The sequence below is a fragment of the Eurosta solidaginis genome, chromosome 1 (assembly GCF_040869045.1).
Source record: "Eurosta solidaginis isolate ZX-2024a chromosome 1, ASM4086904v1, whole genome shotgun sequence".
Taxonomy (NCBI): domain Eukaryota; kingdom Metazoa; phylum Arthropoda; class Insecta; order Diptera; family Tephritidae; genus Eurosta; species Eurosta solidaginis.
Genome location: NC_090319.1, coordinates 246,512,281 through 246,534,256, shown reverse-complemented (window position 1 = coordinate 246,534,256; position 21,976 = coordinate 246,512,281). Strand labels below are relative to the sequence as shown.

The 21,976-nt window shown below is 38.2% G+C and overlaps 1 protein-coding gene across 3 annotated transcripts in view; it reads right to left on the bottom strand.

Annotated features, from left to right (window-relative positions):
• The window catches only part of pb (proboscipedia), a 548,713-nt gene that overhangs the window by 33,115 nt on the left and 493,622 nt on the right, over nt 1–21,976 (bottom strand). The window contains exon 1 of one of the 3 annotated variants that reach the window (XM_067760269.1): nt 10,396–11,307. The exons of the other annotated variants lie outside the window; for them this stretch is intronic. Within the exon in view, the coding sequence (XP_067616370.1) occupies nt 10,396–11,137 (742 nt within the window). The 5' untranslated portion in view covers nt 11,138–11,307. Of the gene's footprint in view, nt 1–10,395; nt 11,308–21,976 lie in introns of those variants that run through there. 3 annotated transcript variants of the gene reach the window in all.

The window sequence follows — 21,976 nt, the reverse complement described above, 5'->3', positions numbered from 1 at the left end:
ATCATCTTATTGGTGGAGGTTTAGTTGTTGATGAAAAATCAATGAGGTAGTACGTATGCACGCATGTTTGTTAACACACAAAAAGAAAAGTAATTCGTAAATATGCAACATAAATACTACTTTATTGCCTGATTCTAAAGAAAATAAATTGCTAACATTAAACCATGAAAACATTTTGTGCATGAGCGTTTGTTTGCAACATATCTTTTCGCAAATGCGCAAATAAACAATAGCCTCACCCGATGTTGCTACTCTGCTTCCCTACAAGAATAGTGACTATCATCTGATTGTCAGCAATGTCAACCTAACGATCAGCGCCTCATACAAACTTTTTATCACGAACTTAAGGGGACTTGCGCAAATGTGATGTAAACAACTGTGTACGTGTGACTTTTTGTCTCCTTCTTATACACCAACATGGGCTACTGATTAAGTATATAGCCATACTGCTCACTCTCATTCCTTTTCCTGGATCAGTGCTGACACTCTAACTACCAAAAAGTGTCATAAATGATAGTTTACTGTAGATATCATGTTTGACTGTTATACTACCATAAATGACCATTGTTATATTCCGCCTAAAATGAAACAATGTTTTTTGCTTTTTATTTACTTTATTTCATTACGTTTTTAATTTTGTACGTGATAAAAGCATACGTGTTTTTTATTTGTTTAAAATAAACAGTTTTATAAGAATTCGAGTTCCGAATGTTCAATTTAAATTCAGAAAATAACAAAACAAGAGAAGAGCGCTTTCCTCATGCGGAAACACATTTAAAAAAGAATCACCACTAACCACTATTATTTTTCGCGTATCAATTTTTTGAGTGCGCCCCATACATACCGACAGCTTTTGGTATTTTTTAGTATTATTTTCAATTTTTTTCTTTTAGCATGGAGCTTTGAAATGCTCTCTATTTCATTTTTATATGGTTTTCGTCGGTTGAAAATGGCGGAATTTAAAAAATAACAAAACAACCGTGATAATCATTTGATTGTCATATGACAGTCAGTAGTGACAACATGATTAAATCGGATAAACTGTTCTCGCATACATAAAATTCCGTTGAGAATTATGTATCTGTCTCACATGCATAATGGTATCTGCTGTATGTTCTTTTGTTCTGTAGCAGGTGTCCGAAGCTTTCCCAGTTTGAGTCCTTTTTCATGATTATAGGCTGTCGTTGGGAACATGCGGACATGCGTGAGCGAACAAAGGAACATACATAAATTTGAGTATCAATGTTTACGTCATCGCATGATCAGCATTGTCAATTACAAGTGTGAGTGTATTAGTAAAACTATCAGCGTTTCTTGTAGGGTTGTTCAGCTACAACTCTAGCCGAATAAAGACAAAAGAGAATAATAATACGTGTGAAGTGGCGCCAATAATTATTCAACTAAATGGTGACCATTGTTTTAGACTCGACTTTTCACAAACATGCCTTCTGGAAAAGTTGCATCTCATACTTGGTTATTTAGCTATATACATGTATGTATACCTGCTCTTAGCTGATGACAACGCTTCACAGCGTTGCCATATTTTTTTTCCAAGCCGTTAGACGCCGCCCAAAAAATCGTCATATCTAAGAGAAGTTGTGTTATTACCAGGGGACGTACGATTGTATTCGCTGGAAACAAAAATGAGATCGCCTTATTTCATTCAACAATATTAACTTTAAAAACGCTTTTCTGAAAATTGTCTTTGATTGTTGTTTTTTGTTGCCACATACAACATATAAAATCGTTTTCAATTCATTTCGTTTTATTTTATAAATAACAAAAACGTCTTAAAAGATAAATTTTGTATTACATACAAAAGGTATTTGTTTTCAGTCATTTTAACAATTATTCACCCCTATTCTGCATTTCGACTTGGATAGGAATTTTTTCGATTTGGCAACTTTGGTATTCTGTGTTCCAATCTCTTTCGATCCAATTTCGAATCGTTCGATTTTGTGTATTCTGCATTTCGATCGTAGTTGCCTTTTTTTCTAAGTTGCAAATTTGTTGGCGGAAAAATATTTTCTTTTTATTTTTTTATTGTTTACCAGAATTTTAACAAAAATCTAAGTACCTTGTTGAGAAACGTAAAGGGCTTGATGGTGAGTTTTTTTTATATGTTTCCAACACAAGTGCAGTATGAGACGTTGGCTAATTTAATGGCAACAAAGCGGGATATGATGACTCCAGGTAAGCCAGCCTTCGCTTGTATTTTCTCCTCTTTACTTTGTTCAAATGTTATCCACTGAGGGCATAATTTTTGTTGCATTACATCCAGAAACGTATACAGTGATTTTGCCACTGTTGACTCTCCCATTCCTATATTATAATCCGCCCCTATTCCATGCTGGTAACTGCCTTCTGCAAAAAAACTCAAAGCTGCTACTACAATATTAAGGGCAGATGTCGATGCCGAAGTCCTTGGACGAATTTGCCCCGCAAAAGTATTTAACACATACTTGAAAGCATCCTTATTAAGTTCAATTTCTTACAATTCGTCACTCATCTCAAATGGATTACACAAATCTCGCAATATTTGCCTTTCCATTCTCGCCTGGCCATTTTCTTATGCGGTGCTTTCCAACTCCACAAATAATGCCGCGGCTATTGATTCCATTATAATAGACAGCTATAATTTGTGTTTGTTCGTTGGGTCCAGTCATATGCCAAAGCAAGCTGCCGGTGTAGAGGAAGATGAGGCGAACACGTAAACAATCCTTGCGGAAAGAATAAATAAATCTTTATAAAGTATTTTAGGCCAGTGCAATGAAATTAGCACCCATAAAATTCAGAAAATGTCAACTATATTCGGAATCCGTTTTAACAAAACTTGGTGCCCACGGCAGAGAATTGGCCAAAAGAACGACAAAAACACACTTACAATTATGAAAGCACTTCACACAAAAAAATATAGCACTGCGGCAATATATTCTATTGCTTTTTTTTTGTACAAAATGGCATGGATAATAAAATATAAACGTTTTTCAGTGTTTTTTTTACAAATTTTCTTTAATTTATTTTGTTCCAATGTTCACACATTCCGTACAAAGAGCTGATTTCGAAAAATAACTTGCTCTCCTCTTCTTGTTAAAATTACGTCGTAATGCAGAATACCCAACTTCGATTAAAGCGGAGCGCAGAACGGGAAAGTAATCGAAATGCAGAATAGGGGTGATTCTTTTTTCTTTGAGCTCGAATCGGACCTCCTATATCATTTTAGTTTCTTAGTTATACATTTTCGCGTTAATTTGTTTAGCATATTTATTTGCGGTTCAATATTATAACAGGAAAAGTTATGCAATTTTAAATAATCTTGGGCTAGCAATATTCTTTTTAATGTATCAGTTTCCAGACGGTTTTGGATTTTTATTTTGTTTAAATTTATGTAAGAAAAAAGTCGTTCTACATTCGCTGAAGCGCGTGGCAAACACATTAGATCTGCAACGAATGCACATAAATTAGAAAAAGCGTATGTAGAGTCATCTCTTTTTGATAGTAGACGTAGTTTTCCAAAAAACTTCTGGAAGAACCTTAGAAATGACTTCAAAATAGAGGAACTGCGACATTTGTGCTATAGCGTTTAGTTTTTGGGTCATTTTGGCCTAACCAAAAGTCCAATTCACCTCTTTTTCGTCACATTTTGTTTTGTGAAATATCATAGCGTTCTTTATCAAAAGTTGTATACCACCAACAGTTTACAATTTATAAGACGAAATTCGGGTGAGCACGAAATGCCGCTTCCCCAAAAATTGGCGGGTAATGTTGTACGCAATCGTAGGCTAATTTGGTATAATATACCATCTAACCCGAATAATAACCAGATCAGTTTTACTAAAGAATAGAATAGATAGAAACTAAGAATATTAAATATCTTCTTTTAAAATTTACTAATTTTATTAATAAAATATAAATAGCTTCTCACAAGATAAAATAAAATGCCTCCTTGGCTAGTTGATATTAAAAATGAATAAGTTATTGGAAATATCAAAATTGTTAAAAACTTCAAATTGTGCAAGTCTCGCAAATAAAAATTGGATTTTTTTGGGAATGCAGACGTTATGAGCCCAAACCATATCGCACTGTAAACAAACCCTCCATTCTGATATATTTCTTTCGTCCTTCCATAACTTTTCGCAAAAGGAGCAAATTGCTCCGTCTGGAGGCATTTCAACAAAATCCCCTTGGTTCGATTCTGCGTAGACGACGCCTACTTCGGAGTCACTGGTTAATTCTTCACATTCAGCTTTTCTAGCTTTCGCTGCTGGTTTTTTGAAGGTTCCGAATGCTTTCTTCCAACTGATTCTTATATGGTGATTTTGTTAATACTATCGCTTTTGACTTTCTTCCTCTTCTGGTAGCAACTGGCTTTCTATTCTTTGGCAATGGTAAAATCTGCCATGGTGAAACGACTCCTTTACTGGTTGATGCCACAAGTTCTGGAGAAGTCACCCGATTTGTATTAGATGTCGGTGAAGTAACAGTACGTCCAGTCTCCGAAGTCGCATTATTTTGCTCGGAAACTTCAGAGTTTTCGGCAGTTACGTGATCATACATATCATATGCAGCAATTTAGTCTGCATCAGTAAACTGCAACCTGGCTAGTCTGGACCTTATAATACACTTTGGAAAAGAGACCAACTAAATCGAATTTAGTAACTTCTCTCCCATAAAACGCTTTAATTTGTTACTGTAATAAGTCTTGAGTTGGCTCATGAATGCTCTGTGTAGCGGTTGCATTTTATGAGTGGAATGCGGAGGCAATGATATCATCACCACTCCATTTTCACGAGCTAAGCTAAGTTGATCACTTCACTATATATTACTGTAGTGTCCATCTAAAATCAACATTATTGGATCTATTTCTTGGTGTTTGAATATTTAAAATAAATCTTACATAGAAGGCAAGCTTAAATCGTCATTTTTCATTACAAAATCGTCCAAGCGTCATTCTAGTTGAAAATCGTCGAAATGGCGACAGCGTCGTCAATCTGTCAACGCTGACGCTTCAAGCTGCTGGTTATGTGTGGAATGTTCTTCGTTGCCTTCTATGGATATTTGTAATTGGCTTACTTTCGTTTTGTTTATTTACACAATACATATAGTGGCGGATGTTGACATCACTAGGTTGTTAGTAAATAATCACGCAACAACAAAAACATGAAGCCAGCCACACTTGTGTACATGAATACACCAGTCATCATTTACACACATACATACAAGGCAACGAAGAGATTTTTCCACACACACACACATGGTCATCAGCCGAAGTAGTTACTCACACATACACATGCATATGGCTATGCGAGAGGCATGGACTACAGATATACATGTATATAGCTGTTAACCAAGCAGAATATACAATTGTTATAGAACACATTTTCGTTAAATCACTAGACCTAAGGAGAAATGGATGAACGAGAAAACCGAGAGTATAAAAGCAGCGCAAGCTGAGTAATAACTAATCAGTTTGATTTAAACACGCTATTAGTTGTGAAATGAAGTATAATTGTGCAGTACTCCCAAAGTAATCTAAATAAAGACCACTTTGTAATACTGAATATTGGAGTGATTTATTCAACAGTTTATCGATTCGAACGTTAGCAGAAGATTTCAAATAAGCGGAATTTCCCTAAATTCGTTATAATTGGTGTCAGAAGAGGAATTGTTGAATAAATTCCGAAGATTTCGGGGACAACAAGGACATGACCAAGTTGATTGAATTAAAAATTCAGCAACTGAAAAGGGAGTTGGAATCCCGTGGATTAAATACTACTGGCAATAAATCCGAGCTGCAAACACGACTAAGGGGAGCTATAGAATTGGAAGGAATTGACGTTGGTGAACACACTTTTCATGGAAGAGTCACACTTGATGTGGAAGAGTCAGCGACTAAAATGGAGGAGAAGATAGAGACTCCGAATCCATTGGCAAGTGTTGACACTAACACGATACTAGCAGTACAGAAGCAAATGTCGTCGTAAATGTCATCTCAACTGGAAAAACAGAAAATGTGTATGTCATCACAGATGGATGTACAGGAGACACGTTTAACATTCAAGATGGAAGAACAAAAGACAAATATAACATCCCAACTGGAATCGCAGGAGAACCGTATAACATTTAAGATTGAAGCACAAGAGGCACGAATATCCGAAATTTCGGCGCAAATTTCAGCACTGATATCATCGCAGATCTCTGCGCAAAAGGAAGAGCAAGAAGGACGTATTTCCTGGAAGGTGGAGGCGCAGGATACAAAAATTTTACAACTCGAGGATAAAATCCATGCCGAGATTGAAACATTGAGAGGTCGTATACAGGAGTTGCAACTAAATCGCCAGCAGTTTCAGCGATTAATCCAAAGGTAAAAGCACCATCCTTTGACGGTTCTGTTCCTTTTCAGGTGTTTAAGCTTCAGTTTGAGAAGACCGCAACAGTGAACAACTGGAATGCGGATGATAAAGTTGCTGCACTGTTCGTGGCATTGAAAGGGCCTGCAGCTGAAATCTTACAGACTATTTCAGAGTACGAACGGAACAGTTATGAAGCATTGATGGCCGCTGTCGAGAGACGTTACGGAAGCGAGCATAGGAAACAGATATATCAAACAGAATTGCAAAACCGTTACCAAAAAGCTAATGAGACTTTGCAAGAGTTTGCTTCGGATGTTGAAAGGTTGGCTAATTTGGCAAATGCGGACGCACCTGTGGAATACACGGACAGGGTAAAAATCCAGAGTTTTATAAATGGCATACGGGACGTGGAAATGAAGCGAGCTACATAGGTACGCAAACCCAAAGCTAACATTTGCTGAAACGGTATCCCATGGGCCAGTTTCCTGCAGGAAACAGCGTCACTGTTGAGTAAGCCCGCATAAAAAGCTCATCGCGTGGAAGTGGAAAGGCCAGACTGGGTAGACACAATTTTGGAAGCATTAAAAGGAACGCAGCAGAAAAACGATGGTGTCGTCTGATGCTTTAAGTGTGGAAAACCAGGGCACATTGCACGTTATTGCAGTACCAACCCTACTAGTTCCAAAATATGAGTGGCCGTTGATATGTACACGCAGTGGAATTCTGTTTACGACTCATTCTTTATTGAGTTCAAAGTGCTTACAACTACATTATACATATTAGTATACCTACATACATTCATTGTAACAGAGGTGGAGTGGGAGAATGCCTCTGTTAAGAATTTGATATGTTACATACATAACAATCCCACGCAAACTTAGATGTTAATTGTACATAGTATACATACACAAGGATGTGCTTTAAGTAAAATAAAATAATTTTTGCATTCAAAGCGTTACATGTTTTCTGTTCTTGTTTGATGCATTAATTCTCGCAGTTAATTTTGATACTTCGCTTTCTTAATTTTTCTTTCCCGTATTCTTTCTGAATGCCTTAATTCTAATTCTTCTTGTTCGCTTTTAATATTTTCTTTCTTTATCTGCTCTTTGGAATCTATTTCGGGATTTATTTCAAATACTTCTTTCTTGGAATATTTGCTTATACTGGAATCGAACTTAACAATTTTTCCATGGAATTTTTTCAATTGGTTTACATGTGCAATTCTTTGCTTGCCATTTATACAAATGCAATATCTTACATTACTAAGTTTTCGTAAAACTTTTGCGTTTATCCATTTACAATAATTTCCGAAAATGTTTCTATATAATACAACTTCATTAGGATTAAACTCTATTAGCTTGGCCTTAGTTTTTATAATGGATTTTTGTACGCAATTTTTCTTATCGTTTACTGGTGTATTACTTTCCTTCCCTTTTTTAAGGGAGGTCTGCATTCCCTTTGGGTTTATACAATCCAACAACGTTTTTGGTTTATAATTAAAAATTAAACTTGCAGGTGTTCTTTTTGTTGTTGTGGTAGGGGTGTTTCTATACTTCATTAAAAAATTATTTATTTTTAGGTCCCAAGGCTTGCATTTAACTCGAGGATCCAAAAGGTACTTCTTTAGCGTGGACTTTATTGTTTGCACTCCCCGTTCAGCGCTACCATTCGACCTCGGATGGTAAGGAGGCGATTCAAGACATTCAATGGAATTACTTTTGCAAAATTCGACAAATTCCTTCGATCCAAATGGAGGTCCGTTATCGCTAACGATTTGCTTCGGTAGCCCAAATGTTGCAAATAACGCGCGCAATGTTGCTATTACCGCAGACGCGGTAGTGGTCTTCAAAATTTCTATATCAGAATCTATACCAGGCCACCAGACATACGTCCTAGCAAGGGATTTCATACGCACGATACCTGTATGCTCAGTGTGCAGCAATTCTAGAATTTTGTTAACTAATTTATTAGGTATAACTAACCTATCTCCATAAAATAAACAGCCTTTTTCGGTTCCCAACGATAACCGCTTACTATAAAATACCTTTTCCGCATTTGACAATCGATCTGGCCAACCAAATTTTACATACCTCATAATCGTTTTTAACATTTCGTCGCTTTCTAATGCCGATCTTACATCCTCCAAGTTAAGCGGTATTTCTTGCACCAAAGTAAAAATATTTATGCTATCTGGGTCATCCTCAGTCTCTCCAGCCAAAGGCAACCGTGATAGCGCATCTGCATGACCCATCTTTGAACCTTTCTTATACTTTATCGTATAGTTATACATCGACAAAAAAATTGCCCATCGTTGTAACCGGTTGGACGCTACAACTGGGAGATCTTTCCGATCGGAGAAAATTTCCTTTAGGGGTTGGTGATCACTTTCAATGACGAACGGCAACCCATATACGTATTTATGGAACTTCCGCACTGAAAAAACTATTGCGAGCGCTTCCCGATGCAGTTGGGAATAATTCCGCTCAGCGGGTTTCAATGTACTGGAAACGAACATGACAGGTTTCTCCTCACCATCAACTATATAGGAGAGAACACCTCCTACTCCATAAGGGCTAGCGTCGCATGAAATTATAATAGGTTTCGTTGGGTCATAATGCGTTAAGTTACTCATTCCTGTTACTAATTCCTTACTTCTGTCAAATACCTCTTGGTGCTTCGCCGACCATTGCCAAACGACGTTAGTTTTTATTAAATCGTACAACAAATGAAGCTCACTAGATAAATTTCTAATACAGTGGCTGTAATAATTAATCATCCCTAAATATGATTTGAGTTGCTGTTTATTTTCTGGCGCTGGTGCTTTCGCCACGGCCTCTACCTTTTTCTTCGCCGGACTTATGCCTTCGCCATTAATATTGTACCCTAAGTACTGTATTTCTGTTTAAAAAAATCTGCATTTATCAAAATTTATTTTTACGTTGTACTCTAACAACTTATCAAAAACCGCTTTCAAATTTTTTCTCACAATCATCTAGATCGCTACCACCAATAAGGATATCATCAAAATAAATCTGTACTTTTTCTAGACCTTTTAGAATTTCATCTAATATTTTCGAAAAAATTTGCGGTGCGGTTTTTAGCCCATACACCAGACGCGTGAATTGAAGCAACCCAATGTGCGTGTTAATTGTTAATAATTCCCTAGATCTGTCTGATACATTAACCTGTAAATAAGCTCCCGTCAGGTCTAATTTGCAAAAATATTTCCATCCACTTAAATTCGCCAAAATATCGTCGATACGTGGAATAACGTAATATTCCATCTCCACAAACCTGTTAACTGTCCTTCTACAGTTGACACATAGCCTTATTGAGCCGTCTCCCTTATTCACAATCACAATAGGACTAGCCCACCTGCTTCTACTAACTGGAACTATAACACCCTCTTCACACAGGCGAGCAATTTCGTCCTCAACCTTTTTTCTCAATCCAAAAGGTACTGAATAAGCTTTAGCGAATATTGGATAGTGGTCATCCTTCAGATCTATTTCAGCTACGTAGCTTTTAATAGTTGAATTATTATTTGTCGAAAACAATTGATTATATTTCTGAAAATCAAGGTTACTTAATTTTGGACTATTGCTGAGATGGCTTATCTCGCCATTGCCAACCATGTTACGCCACTGCGGAACAAAAACGTCTAGCCAATTTCTACCAAGAAGCGGGTCAAACCTGGATTTCGAATCCAAAACAACTAGCTCTAAATTGCAAGACTTTCCCATGAATTCTACGTCTACCAGAACGCTACCCACTACCACAACATTTTCGCCGGTAATAACTTTCAAATTTTTACTTATCGAACTCATTTTTATGTGGTTAAATGTTTTGCTATAATCCGCAATATGACATACAGACACACATGCACCAGTATCAATTTCCATTTTAAAAACTGTGCCTTCCAATTTTACAAAAACTTTCAACGATTTAGAAGAATTGCTTGCAATATTATTTAAATAATTGAACGAACAATCACCGTCCGAATACTCAATATTATTAACATTAGAGCTACTTTTATATTTACCACGCGCCTTATTTTTATCCACCGATTTCTGGCCCTTTTGTTTTTCCCAGCAATTACGTTCAATGTGCCCCAATTTCTGGCAATAGAAGCACTTTACCTCCCTCCGTTTTCGGCTTCTGCTCCTCCGTCGTTGAACGTCTTCTTGTTTTGTGTCAGCTGCTTTGGACTTTTTCGCATTACTTCGCAAATGGTGTACCGTATTATTTCTCATCAGTTCCATGTTGTTGGAAGTCATATCCAATGACAATGCAATTGTACAAGCTTTCTCAAACGTTTTCAGGTCGCTTTCGTTCAGCAGTCGGTTTTGTATGTGTTGGTTATTCAAGCCACATACAAATTTAATTAAAAGAGCACGGTCTAAAAAATTACCTAAGTCACACTCCTGCGCCATTTGCTTCAATTCCACTATATAATCAGCAATTTTTTCCGAAGTTAGCTGATCGCGCTTAAAGAATTTGAAACATTCCACGATTATATTTTTCTTCGGTTTGAAATGTGAAGTCAATTTTTCCACAATATAATCGTAATCATGGTCTTTTTCTGTTTTGGGCGCCAGCAACGAAATTAGCGTTTTATATAAATCTGCTCCACCCAAACTAATTAAAAATGATATTTTATCGCCATCTTTCACTATTTTGTTGAGTGATAGAAGATGTTCTAATCGGTTTTTATACAGCTCAAAATCGTCGCCTATATTAAAAACCTCTATTGAACCGATGAACGCAACTGATGTCTCCGTCATCTCGATATTTAATTTTAATGTTATTAATTTTTAATAATAAAAATATCACGCCTCTTCGGCAACTGCACTTATGCAAAAACAATTTTGCTTATTTTATTTTGCGCTTGAGCTGACCTTCGCGCAAGTCCGTACACCGCCTCGTCGCCACAATGATATGTACACGCAGTGGAATTCTGTTTACGACTCATTCCTTATTGAGTTCAAAGTGCTTACAACTACATTATACATATTAGTATACCTACATACATTCATTGTAACAGAGGTGGAGTGGGAGAATGCCTTTGTTAAGAATTTGATATGTTACATACATAACAGCCGTAAACGCAGAGCTGAAGGAGATGAGCAAATCTCCAAGTCTACTCTATCGTTAAACTAAAGCGAGTCAGCCGCAAGGGGGCCACAGTTGGCTCCCACAATTGAATGCCCCATAATCTCTATCTCGCAAATTGGAAGAAGGTCAAGCAATCTTACTGTCGCAGGGCATGTGGATGAAAAGGAACGTTTACTGACTGTAGATATGGGGCATCTCATTCCATCATTCGATCAGATTTAGTCAACAAGAAGGTAAGACCATTTCTCGGAGCAAGATTACGTACAGCCACGGGAGAGGACACCCAGGTAATTGGAGAAGTATCATGTGAAATATCAATTGGGAACGTCACGGTACTACACAATTTTATAGTGGCAGAGATTGTTGATGAAATCATAATTGGAGTGGACTTCTTAATCGCCCAAGGCATAAAGATCGATATGCAAAGCAAGACGATGCGATATAAGAACATGGATGTGCCACTTAATTTCGGCGGCTACGAGAGAGGATATACAGCAGTAAATCCCACCAAAATCAGAAGTAATCATCTGGGCGAAGGTTTATGGAGATTGTGGGATAATAAAATTGTGGGTTGTCGAAGCTGCAAACAAATCAGCACCGAACATACTTATAGGAAAAACCCTGGCTATGACAAAACAAGATGGACGTATTCCGGTAAGAGTACTCAATGAGTTCAAGTCACCACTCAAACTGACAAAAGGAGCTATATTGGGAAGATGCCAAGAGGCTGAAATATTTATTAACTGTAAACAGCTCCAGGAAAACGTTTCAACTAGCTAGATGTATCTTTCAAATGACATCACGGCATAGACGGAGGGACTAGAGGAAGACTATCAAAGGAAGGCAAAAATATTGCTCCTAAAATACAACACACAAAAAATTTAGTTTTTGAATGGAAGAAGGAGCAAGAAGTGACTTGCCAAACATTTACTGTATAGAAGTAAGTTATTCAATCCATTCCTATATACTGAATCTATTGCCAATATTCTAGCTGCTGTGTGATCTAATAAATATTGAAGTCTTACTCTTTTTGCACTTGTGTCTGTAATTTCTATAGCTGAAGATGGTGGATAGGAAGTAGTTTTAACTTCTTGCACTTTGTAATATGGTGGAAACAGAAAACATTTTCGTTCGTTCGTTCGTTAAATTTCTTAAGTACAAATATTGTGCTTTCGTTAAATCTAAGTCAATAAATACGCTCAATACTTCTTCGTCATTTTTGTCTGCCTTGCGTCTTCTATGACTCGAGAATAAGGTATTATTTTCACTGTCAGCAAATCTTAATGTTTCTACAAGTTTAGCTTCTGTTCCTCCTCCTAGCGAACGTTGTAGATATGCATTATAGATGTGTTCAAATCTATATTCATTAAGTAGCGTTGTATTTTTTCTTTTTTTACTGGATTCTGACAAATCTGGATAAGATACGCACGGTCTCCCACGTTTTCCAGAAAAAGTAGATGGTGTGGAGTCGGTTGTAACGTCTTCAGAGTTCGGTAAAGTTATTGCATATTCTGATTCTAACCAATTATTATTTTTCATTAAAAATTTATCCTTTTTCCATCGTTTATTAAAATTAGGAATAATATGTGTTTTTCAAAATGACACATGATAACCTTTTTTTAAACTATTGATAATGCATTCAATGATTTCCATCCTTCGATATACGAAAGTATTATTTCACATTTAAAACACTTGAAAATAGACATTTTGAAGGGACAACAAAACACGTAGTTATTTATATTTGTAACAATTACACTTTTGTTAATTCACCAATATTTTGTTCTGTTTATATACTAATATGAAATATGAGCGTAGTGCGTTAAAACAAAGGGTATTTTGGAAATTCCGTTATAATCGCTTTTAACCTCGTTAGTTTCCTACCTAAGGTCTACATTCATAAGTACTCCTAAACATATGCCTAAGCTCCTTGCGCAAGTAGGTAGAAACCAAATGTCCCCATGCACATGCTACACACTCATTCAGTCTACCTAATAAAATTTAAAAAACTAAAAATTCTTAGTTTAATGTATTATCTGCCCACAAAGTTTCGAATTGTAGGTATATTATGCAAAACTGCACTTAATGCTTTACTTTTTTATTGTTTAAAATAGGATTCAACGCTGAATGTCACACAGGAGAACTGGAATTATTATTGATAAAAAAGGAATAATACATAGTAATAATATATTTCCGCCCACTGGAATTCAAAAATTTATGCAAAGCTGCATTTAGTGTTTTTGTTATGATGTTTGAAAAGGTAATGCTTTACATTTTTTTCATTTGCCGTCTTTCAGTGAGTTTTACAGCTCCGGCTCACCCTCAATTCTCACGGGAATGCTCTGGATCATTGAGAGACTTGAGAAGCAGATGTCGTGAAATTTTCGCACACGTGAAATGTTATAGGCAGATGTCGCCGCTGTTTTTCATTTAACTCATACGGCGAAAGGCTAAGCAGCGACATCTATTTTTGAAAAAGTAGGTATATTAAAGGCCGCGTTGCCAACCTAAAAAGAAGTAATTAACAAATTATCTGGCTCACAAATTGAATCAGACTTCTATCTGGATTTATTTGGCTCAAATCGTTGTTGTTGCATTTACATGCAAAATTATTTATCTGGCTTAGGATTTTGCCACCGGATGACAACTATTGTTTAAAACTGTATTCAACCCTCACGGCAGGGATGCACCTTAACGTTAAGCTAATCGTTTATCAAAAAATTGCCACCGTTTCCGTTGAAACACTTCGAAATATTATCGATAAAGAAATTATCAAGATAAATTGTATCTCGTTTTTAACCGAAACGAAAAGCTTTCGTTAACGTCAAAAACGTTAACGAAAACGTGATACTTTATGTTTGAATTATGCTGGCAATGCTATAGCCATGGTGAAGCCGTAAGGTGGAAACAACGAGCGCACATACACACACAAACTCTATGTAATTTGTTTGTGTAATTCGTTGGTGGTAATGTCAAAAATACTCTGAGAAATGTTCGTACTGTCAAAATTCATGAGAAAAGTTGCAATCAGCTTGGATAATGCTTTCACCTTTAATGACTCCGCCATCAATCAGCTTTGCCAGCATAGTTTGAAATTAATAATCAACATAAACGATTTGATTTCGTTTTGATATGGCAGAAAACGAAACGAAATCATTTCGTTAATTTGACGATCTTAACGTTAATAAACGAAACGAAATGACTTCGTTTCGTTTATTAACGTTGATTATCGTAACGAAATGATATCGTTTCGTTGGTTAAGCATGCCTGCCTCACGGTCACTCGAGAAAACTGGGATTTTTATTGAGAAGAAAGAAGAATCATTCAGCGCTGTTCTCTGGTATGAAACTTGTTTATTAATATTTTAACAAAAAAAAAAAAAAAAAATTACCAACCCTACCGCAACATTTAAAACCCCAATATATAGCGAGCGGTTTTCCGTTCTCTGACTTTTTTACTAGTTACTCCGAAAATCGCAAATTTCCCAAGTTTTTTTTTTATTTGATTATGTTTATGGATAGCTAGGCTACAAATCAACGTATAATGTAAAGCGTGGGTAAGTAAACGTGGGCAACTGTCAAAAGTCTCGATGAACTTTAAAAAAACTTTTTTTGCACCATTTTTTATTTTGCAATTATTTTAAGGTAAACATTAACATAATTTTAACAAGTAAGGAAGGCTAAGCTCGGGTGTAACCGAACATTACATACTCAGCTGAGAGCTTTGGAGACAAAATAAGGAAAAATCACCATGTAGGAAAATCAACCTAGGGTAACTCTGGAAAGTGTTGTATGACATGGGCATCAAATGGAAAGTATTAAAGGGTATTTTAAAAGGGAGTGGCCATAGTTCTATAGGTGGAAGCCTTTCCGAGATATCGCCATAAAGGTGGACCAGGGGTGACTCTAGAATGTGTTTGTACGATATTGGTATCAAATGAACGGTGTTAATTAGTAATTTAAAAGGGAGTGGGCCTTAGTTCTATAGGTGGCCGCCTTTTCGAGATATCTCCATAAAGGTGGACCAGGGGTGACTCTAGAATTTGTTTGTACGATATGGGTATCAAATGAAAGGTGTTAATAAGCATTTTAAAAGGGACTGGGCCTTAGTTCTACAGGTGGACGCCTTTTCGAGATAGCGCCGTAAAGGTGGCCAGGGGTGACTCTAGAATGTGTTCGTACCATATGGGCATCAAATGAAAGTTGTTAATGAGTATTTTAAAAGGCAGTGGGCTTTAGTTCTACAGGTGGACGCCTTTTCAGGATATCGCCATAAAGGTGGACAAGGGGTGACTCTAGAATGTGTTTGTAAGATATGGGTGTCAAATGAAAGGTGCTAATGAGTATTTTAAAAGGGAGTGGGCCTTAGTTCTATAGGTGGACGCCTTTTCGAGATATCGCCATAAAGGTGGATCAGGGGTGAATCTAGAATGTGTTTGTACGATATGAGAATCAAAGAAAGGTGTTAATGAGTATTTTAAAAGGGAGTTGGCCTTAGTTCTATAGGTGGACGCCTTTTCGAGATATCGCCATAAAGGTGGACCAGGGGTGACTCTAGAATGTGTTCGTACCATATGGGCATCAAATGAAAGGTGTTAATGAGTATTTTAAGAGGCAGTAGGCTTTAGTTCTATAGGTGGACGCCTTTTCAGGATATCGCCATAAAGGTGGACAAGGGGTGACTCTAGAATGTGTTTGTAAGATATGGGTGTCAAATGAAAGGTGCTAATTAGTATTTTAAAATGTAGTGGGCCTTCGTTCTACAGGTGGACGCCTTTTCGAGATATCGCCATAAAGGTGGACCGGGGGTGACTCTAGAATGTGTTTGTACCATATGGGCATCAAATGAAAGGTTTTAATGAGTATTTTAAGAGGCAGTGGGCTTTAGTTCTATAGGTGGGCGCCTTTTCAGGATATCGCCATAAAGGTGGACCAGGGGTGACTCTAGAATGTATTCGTACCATATGGGCATCAAATGAAAGGTGTTAATGAGTATTTTAAGAGGCAGTGGGCTTTAGTTCTATAGGTGGACGCCTTTTCAGGATATCGCCATAAAGGTGGACAAGGGGTGACTCTAGAATGTGTTTGTAAGATATGGGTGTCAAAAGAAAGGTGCTAATGAGTATTTTAAAAGACATTGGGCCTTAGTTCTATAGGTGGACGCCTTTTCGAGACATCGCCAAAAAGGTGGACCAGGTGTGACTCTAGAATGTGTTTGTACCATATGGCCATCAAATGAAAGGTGTTAATAAGTATTTTACAAGGCAGTGAGCCTTAGTTCTATAGGTGGACGCCTTTTCGAGATATCGCCATAAAGGTGGACCAGGGGTGATTCTAGAAGGTGTTTGTACGATATGGGTGTCAAACGAAAGGTGCTAATGAGTATTTTGAAAGGGAGTGAGCCTTAGTTCTACAGGTGGACGCCTTTTCGAGATAGCGCCATAAAGGTGGACCAGGGGTGACTCTAGAATGTGTTTGTACGATGTGGGTATCAAATGAAAGGTGTTAATGAGTATTTTAAAAGGGAGTGGGCCTTAGTTCTACAGGTGGACGCCTTTTCGGGATAGCGCCATAAAGGTGCACCGGGGGTGACTCTAGAATGTGTTTGTACCATATGGGCATCAAATGAAAGGTTTTAATGAGTATTTTAAGAGGCAGTGGGCTTTAGTTCTATAGGTGGACGCCTTTTCGAGACATCGCCAAAAAGGTGGACCAGGTGTGACTCTAGAATGTGTTTGTACCATATGGCCATCAAATGAAAGGTGTTAATAAGTATTTTACAAGGCAGTGAGCCTTAGTTCTATAGGTGGACGCCTTTTCGAGATATCGCCACAAAGGTGGACCAGGGGTGAATCTAGAATGTGTTTGTATCTTATGGGTGTCAAACGAAAGGTGCTAATGATTATTTTAAAATTGAGTGGGCCTTAGTTCTACAGGTGGACGCCTTTTCGAGATATCGCCATAAAGGTGGACCAGGGGTGACTCTAGAATGTGTTTGTACGATATGGGTATCAAATGAAAGGTGTTAATGAGTATTTTAAAAGGGAGTGGGCCCTAGTTCTACAGGTGGGCGCCTGTTCGAAATATCGCCATAAAGGTGGACCAGGGGTGACTCTAGAATGTGTTTGTACCATATGGGCATCAAATGAAAGGTGATAATAAGTATTTTAAAAGGCAGTGGGCCTTAGTTCTATAGGTGGACGCTTTTCGAGATATCGCCATTAAGGTGGACCAGGGGTGACTCTAGAATGTGTTTGTACGATATGAGAACCAAAGAAAGGTGTTAATGAGTATTTTAAAAGGGAGTGGGCCTTAGTTCTACAGGTGGACGCCTTTTCGATATATCGCCATAAAGGTGGACCAGGGTGACTCTAGAATGTGTTTGTACCATATGGGCATCAAACGAAAGGTGTTAATGAGTATTTTAAAAGGCGGTGGGCTTTAGTTTTATAGGTGGACGCCTTTTCAAGATATCGCCATAAAGGTGGACCAGGGGTGACTCTAGAATATGTTTGTACGATATGGGTGCCAAATGAACGGTGTTAATGAGTATTTTAAAAGGGAGTGGGCCTTAGTTCTATAGGTGGACGCCTTTTCGAGATATCGCCATAAAGGTGGGCCAGGGGTGAATCTAGAATGTGTTTGTACGATATGGGTGTCAAATGAAAGGTGTTAATGAGTATTTTAAAAGGCATTGGGCCTTAGTTCTATAGGTGGATGCCTTTTCGAGACATCGCCCAAAAGGTGGACCAGGGGTGACTCTAGAATGTGTTTGTACCATATGGGCATCAATTGAAAGGTTTTAATAAGTATTGTTAAAGGCAGTGGGTCTTAGATCTATAGGTGGACGCTTTTCGAGATATCGCCATTAAGGTGGACCAGAGGTGACTCTAGAATGTGTTTGTAACATATGGGCATCAAATGAAAGGTTTTAATAAGTATTTTAAAAGGCAGTGGGCCTTAGTTCTATAGGTGGACGCTTTTCGATATATCGCCATTAAGGTTGGCCAGGGGTAACTCTAGAATGTGTTTGTACGATATGAGGATCAAAGAAAGGTGTTAGTGAATATTTTAAAAGGGAGTTGGCCTTAGTTCTATAGGTGGACGCCTTTTCGAGATATCGCCATAAAGGTGGACCAGTGGTGACTCTAGAATGTGTTCGTACCATATGGGCATCAAATGAAAGGTGTTAATGAGTATTTTAAGAGGCAGTAGGCTTTAGTTCTATAGGTGGACGCCTTTTCAGCATATCGCCATAAAGGTGGACAAGGGGTGACTCTAGAATGTGTTTGTAAGATATGGGTGTCAAATGAAAGGTGCTAATGAGTATTTTAAAAGGTAGTGAGCCTTAGTTCTACAGGTGGACGCCTTTTCGAGATATCGCCATAAAGGTGGACCGGGGGTGACTCTAGAATGTGTTTGTACCATATGGGCATCAAATGAAAGGTTTTAATAAGTATTTTAAAAGGCAGTGGGCCTTAGATCTATAGGTGGACGCTTTTCGAAATATCTCCATTAAGGTGGACCAGAGGTGACTCTAGAATGTGTTTGCAACATATGGGCATCAAATGAAAGGTTTTAATAAGTATTTTAAAAGGCAGTGGGCCTTAGTTCTATAGGTGGACGCTTTTCGAAATATCGCCATTAAGGTTGGCCAGGGGTAACTCTAGAATGTGTTTGTACGATATGAGGATCAAAGAAAGGTGTTAGTGAATATTTTAAAAGGGAGTTGGCCTTAGTTCTATAGGTGGACGCCTTTTCGAGATATCGCCATAAAGGTGGACCAGGGGTGACTCTAGATTGTGTTCGTACCATATGGGCATAAAATGAAAGGTGTTAATGAGTATTTTAAAAGGCAGTGGGCTTTAGTTCTACAGGTGGACGCCTTTTCAGGATATCGCCATAAAGGTGGACAAGGGGTGACTCTAGAATGTGTTTGTAAGATATGGGTGTCAAATGAAAGGTGCTAATGAGTATTTTAAAAGGTAGTGGGCCTTAGTTCTACATGTGGACGCCTTTTCGAGATATCGCCATAAAGGTGGACCAGCGGTGACTCTAGAATGTGTTTGTACCATATGGGCTTCAAATGAAAGGTGTTAATGAGTATTTTAAAAGACATTGGGCCTTAGTTCTATAGGTGGACGCCTTTTCGAGACATCGCCAAAAAGTTGGACCAGGTGTGACTCTAGAATGTGTTTGTACCATATGGGCATCAAATGAAAGGTGTTAATAAGTATTTTACAAGGCAGTGAGCCTTAGTTCTATAGGTGGACGCCTTTTCGAGATAGCGCCATAAAGGTGGACCAGGGGTGACTCTAGAATGTGTTTGTACGATGTGGGTATCAAATGAAAGGTGTGAATGAGTATTTTAAAAGGGAGCGGACCTTAGTTCTACAGGTGGACGCTTTTTCGGGATAGCGCCATAAAGGTGGACCAGGGGTGACTCCAGAATGTGTTTGTACGATATGGGTATCAAATGAAAGGTGTTAATGAGTATTTTAAAAGGGAGTGGTCCTTAGTTCCATAGGTGGACGCCTTTTCGAGATATCGCCATAAAGGTGGCCCAGGGGTGAATCTAGAATGTGTTTGTACGATATGGGTGTCAAATGAAAGGTGTTAATGAGTATTTTAAAAGGAAGTGGGCCTTAGTTCTATAGGTGGACGCCTTTTCGAGATATCGCCATAAAGGTGGACCAGGGGTGAATCTAGAATGTGTTTGTACGATATGGGTGTCAAATGAAAGGTGTTAATGAGTATTTTAAAAGGCAGTGGTCCTTAGTTCTATAGGTGGACGCCTTTTCGGGATATCGCCATAAAGGTGGACCAGGGGTGAATCCAGAATGTGTTTGTATGATATGGGTGTCAAATGAAAGGTGCTAATGAGTATTTTAAAAGGGAGTGGGCCTTAGTTCTATAGGTGGACGCCTTTTCGAGATATCGCCATAAAGGTGGATCAGGGGTGAATCTAGAATGTGTTTGTACGATATGGGTGTCAAACGAAAGGTGCTAATGATTATTTTAAAAGGGAGTGGGCCTTAGTTCTACAGGTGGACGCCTTTTCGAGATATCGCCATAAAGGTGGACCAGGGGTGACTCTAGAATGTATTTGTACGTTATGGGTATCAAATGAAAAGTGTTAATGAGTATTTTAAAAGGGAGTGGGCCCCTTGTTCTACAGGTGGGCGCCTTTTCGAAATATCGCCATAAAGGTGGACCAGGGGTGACTATAGAATGTGTTTGTACCATATGAGCATTAAATGAAAGGTTTTAATAAGTATTTTAAAAGGTAGTGGGCCTTACTTCTATAGGTGGACGCTTTTCGAGATATCGCCATTAAGGTGGACCAGGGGTGACTCTAGAATGTGTTTGTACGAAAGGTGTTAATGAGTATTTTAAAAGGGAGTGGGCCTTAGTTCAATAGGGTGACGCCTTTTCGAGATATCGCCATAAAGGTGGACCAGGGGTGACTCTAGAGTGTGTTTGTACGATATGAGAATCAAAGAAAGGTATTAATGAGTATTTTAAAAGGGAGTGGGCCTTAGTTCTACAGGTGGACGCCTTATCGAGATATCGCCATAAAGGTGGACCAGGGGTGACTCTAGAATGTGTTTGTACCATATGGGCATCAAATGAAAGGTGTTAATGAGTATTTTAAAAGGCAGTGGGCTTTAGTTCTATAGGTGGACGCCTTTTCAAGATATCGCCTTAAATGTGGACCAGGGGTGACTCCATAATGTGTTTGTACGATATGAGAATCAAAGAAAGGTGTTAATGAGAATTTTAAAAGGGAGTGAGCCTTAGTTCTTAGTTGACGCCTTTTCGAGATTGTTTGTACGATATGGGAATCAAATGAAGTGTTAATGATTTTTTTAAAAGGGAGTGGGCCTTAGTTCTATGGGTGGACGCCTTTTCGAGATATCGCCACAAATGTGGACCAAGGGTGACTCTAGAATGCGTTTGTACGATATGGTTACCAAATGAAGGGGTTTATGATTATTTAAAAGGGAGTGGGCCTTAGTTCTACAGGTGGACGCCTTTTCGAGATAGCGCCATAAAAGTGCACCAGGGGTGACTCTAGAATGTGTTCGTACCATATTGGCATCAAATGAAAGGTGTTAATGAGTATTTTAAAAGGGAGTGGGCCTTAGTTCAATAGGTGGACGCCTTTTCGAGATATCGCATAAAGGTGGACCAGGGGTGACCCTACAATGTGTTTGTACCATATGGGCATCAAATGAAAGGTGTTAATGAGTATTTTAAAAGGCAGTGGGCTTTAGTTCTATAGGTGGACCCCTATTCAAGATATCGCCATAAAGGTGGACCAGGGGTGGAGCAGGGGTGACTCCAGAATGTGTTTGTACGATACGAGAATCAAAGAAAGGTGTTAATGAGAATTTTAAAAGGGAGTGAGCCTTAGTTCTTAGTGGACGCCTTTTCGAGATTGTTTGTACGATATGGGAATCAAATGAAGTGTTAATGAGTATTTTAAAAGGGAGTGGGCCTTAGTTCTAC